This window comes from Stegastes partitus, unplaced genomic scaffold, assembly GCF_000690725.1.
Source record: "Stegastes partitus isolate 25-593 unplaced genomic scaffold, Stegastes_partitus-1.0.2 Scaffold437, whole genome shotgun sequence".
Classification (NCBI taxonomy): Eukaryota; Metazoa; Chordata; class Actinopteri; family Pomacentridae; genus Stegastes; species Stegastes partitus.
Window position 1 is genome coordinate 654 of NW_007578168.1, and position 8,189 is coordinate 8,842.

Genomic DNA, 8,189 nt, shown 5'->3' on the forward strand with positions numbered 1-8,189 from the left:
GATGTGGTCCAAAAAAATAGCAAGCAAACACAAATACATTTCCATAACTACACTTAAGTAAAAAGATTCCTCCATCACACATCATCACGTTCTAAAATATGCAAATCTGTTCATCTGCTTTCCTTTGCTAACCTAGTTTTTTCCTTTTCTTCTCTCCTTTTTTCTCTGTCCTTCCTTTTCTCCTCTCCTCTCCTCTCCTCTCCTCTCCTCTCCTCTCCTGTCCTCCAGGATACAGCACAAGTCACTCTCGCTGCTCCAGCCTGACTGACCTCAGTCACCATAGGAACGCCTCCTCCAGCAGCAGCGCCTCCTGTGGGTTAGCCCACCCTTCACTGCCACCTCCCTCCACCTCCACTGCACCACATCAACCAGCAACTCCCACCAAACCAGAGAGACCACCTCCACCCTCTGCAGCAGCCCTCATGTCCAACAGGTCCTCCAGGTAGACGCACACACACATCTGCACTTTTGACTAAACACACCTGTTGCTGCATGTCCTCTTGAGTCACTGATGTCACTGAGGCATGCCAGGACTCGTGGTGCTGATCAAAGACTGCGGTTGAATTCGAGGCATGTGAAAATATACATGCCTGGAATTCTTCAGGAATTTATTCCAGTCTGAAAGAAGGCGTGTGTGATGTGTTCTGCTGGTTATGTGAATGTCGACAACAACTTCATACATAGATGTTAGTCAGGGTGTGGGCTACAATATACTCACAGCGAAGACTTCAAATTGTACAAAGTTTGTGTTCATTCACATATACTCACACAGTATACAGCAGAACATCCCTGTGCAATATCACTTAAAAGTCAAATATTCAAAATTGTATCACCTCCCAAAAATTTTATTATTTCCAATTTGACAAGTATATTATTTCCTCTTGTGAACAATCAAAACAAATGCTTTAGAAAGACTATATTTAAAAAAGAGGCCCCCAAATTAGAAACTCAACAAAAGCATGCCTGTGATTCCTGACATAGAAGTTAAGACATCTGTGATAATTGTAACAAAACTGAGTACTAGCAATCTGCCTATTTGCATCAACATGGATTTAAATGGGCCGTATTTATCTGCATGTCAGCATCATGTCTCCACATAGAAAAGAGTTGTAAGAGGAACTAAAGAATGTGACTGTGAGACTTCACAACGCTGGAAAAAGATAGTGGAAGATCAATAATCAACTAAAAATCTGTTTCAAAGTTACAGCAGTAATCAGGAGACACAGAACAAGTCATAGTGCCACTAATTTAGAGCCACAGCAGTTGTCCTCCAATAATGATGCCACAGATAGACTTCCGTAATCTAGTTCTGGAAAGTAAACATGCAATTGCTTCAGACTTGATACATTATGAACCTGAGCAGGACTACCACAAGGAATGCTTGGTCCTGACAGTGAAGCACGGAGGTAGGCGTGTGATGATATGGGGCTGAAAGAGTGCAGAAGGTGTTGGAGAGATGATATTCACAGAGGGCACCATGAATGTCTGTGGATACACCAAAATACTGACTGACAAGATCAAGATCTGTAGAAACCTGGGCAGAGAGGAGCATGATAATGATCCAACATACTCTGACAAAAATCACACAAGATTTTCTAAAGAAGAAAATTGTAAAGACCTGCTGAAATAAATACCTGTGAAGACATTTGTGCAACACTAGTATCCTCCATGCTGAAGAAGGTCGAGTCTGTCGTCAAAAATACAAGTGGACACATGAAGTATTGAAAAAATATAAGATTTGAATGTCAGTAATGAAAGGTGTACTGACTTTTGTTGCATTGAGTTTGTGGTGTATGGCTTTTTAATATAGTAAATTTGTTCATTTTTGATTTTCATTAAGAACAAATACCTACTGTTCAACTTAGAAATAATCCAGCTACTATAAGATGGGATACGGTTAAAACATTATGAAGTAAAACTTTGTGTCTGACCGTTGTTGTGTTTCAGACAGGAATCTTAATTCTCTTGTGTTTGTGTTGGCCATCAACAGGAGGAAGAAGGACACTGTGGAGAGGCAGCCCAGCTGTGTGGACGACACTCGCATTGATGCAGGTGACATTGTGGAGAAGATCGTGCAGAGTCAGAACTTCTCTGACAGCAGCAACAACGAAGGTTGGATGGAGTGTTATTTATTTGGTTTTGGTTTTAGCACACTTGAGTATCACAGTGGTAACCTTTGTTTCATCTACCTTCAGACAGCAACTTAAGACTGTTTGTCAGCAAAGATGGGACCACGGCCCTCAGTGGGACGCAGCTCGCCAACAGGTACACTCTGGATATGTAGCTTCATGTGTCTTTTTACCACCACGGTTTCCCCATTTAATTGATCGTGTGTTTCTGTTTTTTCCAGAGGAACACCTGGTATTTTTGAGCCAGTGGTCATTGAGACTCACTGAGAGAGCCGTCAACACACCTTCAGCCTCATCAAATGCTTAATGTTTCTGTGACATGTGATTGTCTGTGTATGTGCAAGCATGTGCATGTCTTCAGTGCACACAGCTTCATATACGACTACTGTCATATAGATATTGAGCCTCTCTACTATATTTAATCAGGTGGTGGGTGATGTTTAACTCATGATTACATTATTTTATGGACTAGCAGGCAGGGTTGTTTTTAACCTCAGACAAGGAGATAACCAGCCTTTATTTTTAGTTTTACTGGTGTTATACACACATTTGAAAATAATCCAATCTGCTTCTGTTGGTCATATTAATTTACAGAGTTCCTGTTGTGTATTGGTTAGATTCAGCGTGATCTGGTTTAAACTAAAACACTTCCAGCAGTTTAGATAGAATAGTTCTTTCCCTTTCTTGGGAAGCTTTTGTTGTGTACAGCAAAGAAGAATCAGAATTAATTCACCAGTGCAACTATAGAGCCTGGCAGGCACCAGGAGTGAACAGCTGTTCTCATGCACAGGAATGACTCATTCATGCTCCTAAACTTTATGTGCACAAATTAGCAATTGATATAAAGTCAGTGTAACAGCAGAAACTGATGTTATGGGACGTTGTGCCTACGTGGGTCAGTTAGGGGGTAGTACCCAGGGTGTTAGCATCATACCAGCAACCATGTTCTGGTGCGAAATTGAATTCCTTCATTTGTGTCAGTGTTGTCAGGTTATCTCATTCATTTCATTTGCCTGTGTTCTTCACATGCTTTGGCAGCTAATCTGTTCGGTGCAGTCATAGATGGATTACAGAGCTAGCCGACTGGGTGCACACTGGGCCCCTGGGCCCCTGGGCCGGAGCTTCAGTTTGAAGTGACTGTTCTTTCTTGTTGGGAAGTCAGTCAAACAACTATAAGGAGACAGAAAATGATTACACAGAGATCCACAAAATGACCTCAAAATGGTGCAAAAGGACTACAAAGATGCACAACAACTACAAAGACATGCAAAATGACCACAAAGACAGCAACAACCAAAATACATCTTTTGGCTCCCATGTCGGATAGATGTGGAGTCTTTATCGTGTCTGTGCTGATATTGTATTCACTAAAAGTTAGGAGGTCATGGGAAATGTAAATGATCGAAATGAGCCACTTGGATTTAGACAGATTTTACCCGATAAACAATAATCGTTGATGTGGGTAAAACCTGTGCTGAAAAGTGAAATCTAGTTTTACTCATCCAAGAGCATGACTTGCCAGGTTGAGAGCATCAGTTACTAATTTGTGCACACAAAGTAGTTGTTTCTCTGCTGACACTTTGAAAGTATTTCTGCTAAAAAAGAGGAACTATGAGCAAAACATGACTCTGTTATACTAATGACCATTATGTTGATAATATCTGCATGGTACTGATACCAGCTGTAATTTAGGTGTTTGAGTCTACTTGAGAATTTGCAGTAATCCAGTAATATTTTTCTTTACATTGGATGTGTCTCAGACCAGTCCCTGATCCTTTTTAGCAGCATCAGTGAGCAAGTTTGATAAAGCTGTGGCAGTTTTGTTTTTTTAATCTATTCTATTAGCTGCAGCTACACTTTCAAAGAGACAGCCCAAATGCAAACTCATGCTCAATGCACAAACATTAAAACCAAACTCCAGGCGTTCATGCTGCTGATGCGAGTCATTCAGTAAACCTATTCACAGTACAAAGATTTGCTGTGTACATTACTGAACAAAGAAGCAGTCTAAAGCAGTGAAACTTTGACCAGTGCTCTGTGCACAGATTACTTGAATAACACTCTGAAACCACTGCATCGTGGAAATTGTAGTGCAACACTGAAACAGCAGTGCATTCAGGAGGGGCTTTTTTTAACTCAAAAAACTTTTTGTTTGTAACAAAACACAACAATACATAGTAGTGGTAAAGTCAGTGTTCACTTTAACACACCATTGGATGAATGGAAAGCAGTACATAAACACATGTATTAACCTGTAGGGAGTGATGAACTGCATGTTCAGGCTGCTCACAGGAGATTAGGATTGTGATTGCTACACTGACTGGTGACCACAAATATGACTTTATCAGATGATTATTTTGACTTTTGAGTTGCTGAAGACCCACGAATGCAGCCTAAGTGTCATCAAAGCCTCCAACAGACACTCTAGGCAGACTAAGTCCAAATCAGCCTGGAGCTGAAGCAATAGCTTTTATCCTTTTGCTTTATTGTAAAGCTGTTTGATCACTGTAGGTGTACGTATTATACTGTTTTGCACATGTGAACTCTCTGAGGATTGTTAGAAACCACTAAAAGGAAATAAGATGGCATTGTTGTAAAAACAACAACAACAACAACAAAAAAACACCGAAACATGGCATCCTCTGTTTGTTTTTTTAAATTATTTTTTATTCCTTTATTCTTTTCTTCATTTCATTTCAGTGTCTGAGCTCTTGATGTAGGGCAACATGTTATGTCACATGACACCACAAAGCCTGCGTTCATATGGCTGGCCATATGCAACCATTTATCCTCTGCACTTAATATGTAATTATTTTATCCACGCTTGAGGTTTGAATGCTCTTGTAAACCCATCGACAATGTGAGGTTTTGTGGTGGTGCTTTCACAATTATATATATATTTTTTAACATACAAATAAGTTGAACCCAGAATGCAGGTATTTTAAAGGCCGGAGATCCTAAAACCATTGCCACATTGCAACAAACTGCACAGAAAAGTTCATTCAAGCTGCATTAATTGACTTAAGCAGGGCAACAACCTGTAAGTACAACATTGGCATCAGTGAGCAAATGCTTGTTCACACATCCGGAGCAATATTAGCATTTATTTGGAGTTGTGTTTCTGACCTCCTGATGAACGGGAGCCCTATACTGATACTTTAGAACCTCAGGTTGGGTCTATCTGATTCTGTAGCTGCTTAAAAGATACTGCTAGTTGCTAACTTTCTTTTGCTATTTGGTGCAGCACAGGTAGTGAACTTTGGGATTATTGTTGATTTTTAGCTGGAAATTTGGTTAATACCTGCAGAGTCTTTGAACTAGAAAACCAAAAGAATGAGGGGAACTGCAGAGCTGTTGATGATTCTCAGTGGGTTTGTCACCAAAGGTAACATTACATGTTACTGTTTGATCTATTTTTCATTTTTGATTTTTTTTTTTTTTAAATATAGGTGCAGTTTTAAGGTGCAATATTTTAAGATTCAGTTTACTGTTGGAACATTGGAACCACAGTTAGTGCCTTTTTGGATCACTAGATGGATCACTGCAGGACCAAATAGTTTCAAGATTTTTATTTAAGCCTGTATTGGCCTGTTCGCTGCTACTTCTGGCTTCACTGTGACTTCACAGTATTTATCAGAAAGACTAACTTCAATCAGAACTCCTGCACTTTGTAGTTTTAGGCAGTTTTTGTTTTGTGCTGCAATCGCTTAAATCCCCATTTTCAAGATGTAGTTAAATCGTACAAATTCTGTCACTTAGCATTGAGCTAGCAGTGACACTGTGGGCCTGTTGGCTGTAGTGAGGTCAGTGTCACAGCTTCTGCAGCAGCACAAAGCCCTTGTTGTGCCACGACTGACAGTGTACAATAGATCCTCGCCCCACGGGATGCATTTGTCGTTTGTGTATGTTAATGCTAATACTGTATGTATGAATGTGCCACTACTTGCATGCGGGCCATGCATATCTGACTGATGTGAAAGGACGTACTGTATATTTGATAGATTCTATCTTTTTATCTTTACTCTGGTCCATCAAACTCTGGTTAATAGCAGGTAAATAGTGCATAAGTGCTGCATTGATGCAAATACAGGAGGGTACTGGGGATATCTTTTCAAATGCTGGGATTCCAGCCTCAGCAGAGTTTTCAGTCGCCGTCCACACTACAATTTAAAAACTGTTGATTCTATGTATGGTGCAGTGCCAATACAAAGTTTTCATCCAAACACTGCCAGTTCTGTGTCTTTAAACAAATGTGCTGCCTCTTGAATAGCAGTTCATATTTGTTATTTCATGTCATAAATGTAGTTCTCTGCAGTGTCTGTGAGAGCAGGGGTCAGTCTCCTGTCTGGAATATGTGGGGTGAAAAGACAACATATACACGTAAAGAATGTTGCTTATACAATACATGTAACTATACAATCTATTTTCCTGTTTTTTCAGACCAGCAGGCTGGTCTTCAGATTGGTGCAGAACTATATGTAAAAGCTAATATTGTGTGGTGAAATACGACTGAACAGTGATTATTCATAGTGAAGGGTGTGGGTATTAGGGAATACATATGGTAAAGGGAACTGTCGACTACTGTGATTTGTTCTAGAAATACTTATTCTTTCCTTTGTACTTGACCGTGTGTAATCTGTGACATTATTAACATCATTTATACAACCAAATGCTTTCGTTGCATGTGATGAAAGATTTATTACATTTCTGGATGATTAAAAGTTAAACTGAATTTTTGGGAGTGGGATTATACTACATTTGTAGTTGTGGTACAGTATTGATTTACATTAAGAGGATGGGTTTGGTATAAGGAATAAACTGCAGAAACGATTTTCTACTATATTTTATAACTTATTTAATTCAAGTTGTATTTAGCAGAATGGACCAATAATTATCAGCTTTGTATAATTGTAATATATGTATTTAAACTATTAAAATGAGCTTTGTTATGTTTGATTGACACAATTTTGTCTGCATTTTTGGTACTCATTTTTATTATTTTTACTTCTAGTATACTTGTGAATGGAATGTTGTTGTTTTCAAATATGTTTTAACTGTTATCACTCCATGTGTTTAAATGTCAGGTGTGACGACCCCCAGGGTTGGCCCTATTTTGTCTGCTGTTGCCTGTTTTTTCCCCTTTTGTTTCAGGAGGCTGATGGGTGGAGTTGAGGCATTTGCAGTGATGCTGCACACCTGAGTAGGAGGGACTCAGGCTATAAATTAGATCTGTAGGAGCTTCCCACTCTCTTCCCCAGGGGCCTTATTTATCATCAGTGCATAGAAAGAGTTCTAAATTCTCTTGTAGGAATGAAATTTAGAATGTGTGTAAGTACAAAAAAATCTGTATCAGACGTGCATACGTGGGTCGTACGCACATCAGTAAGTCATTAGTGTTGGTAAATCCCACCTATTCTTAACCTCTGTGCTCGTGCACTTTCGGGATCATTTGCCTTCAGAAACGCCTCCAAATAACCATATACAGCAACAACACGCCTCTTTATAAAGCAAGTGAAGATTTATTTTTTCCTCACCTGACGTCATCATTGTGGCAAAAAGGGTGAACCTTTCTGAAACTCAAATCAAGGTACTTGTCAGCGAGGTTGAAGCAAACCAGAAAATCCCTACGCACACATCTGTGCGTCTGCACTGATAATAAATGAAGCCCCTGGTCTGCTGACAGAGATTGCCATTTTGTTGTCTTTTTGGTTTCCTGCATTGGCACACACCTCTCACTCACCCGAACAATGCAGACACACTGATTGACTGAAAAAATATATTTTGTGTATTATTGACTTATTGTTCTTCATTAAATATGTCATAATTTGCAGACTAAGGTGACTCGGTGGTTAGCACTGTTGCCTTGCAGCAAGAAGGTCACCGTTCGCGTCCCGGTGAGGATGCCTGAGATCTTTCTGTGTGGAGTTTGCATGTTCTCCCCGTGCAGCGTGGGTTCTCTCTGGGTTCTCCAGCTTCCTCCCACAAATCCAAAAACATTCTAAATTGTCCGTAGGTGTGAATGTGAGTGTGCTTGGTTGTCTGTCTCTAAGTGTAGCCCTG

General features: G+C 39.8%; 1 protein-coding gene across 1 annotated transcript; it reads left to right on the forward strand.

The window, feature by feature from the left end:
• Positions 1–228: 228 nt before the first annotated feature.
• On the forward strand, positions 229–4,238 carry LOC103360424 (protein FAM102A-like; the record flags this gene model as incomplete). Its single annotated transcript, XM_008286170.1, has 4 exons — positions 229–442; positions 1,991–2,112; positions 2,196–2,265; positions 2,351–4,238. Coding segments are annotated over 4 exons (452 nt in total), but the record flags the coding sequence as incomplete, so codon positions are not given.
• Positions 4,239–8,189: the final 3,951 nt, after the last annotated feature.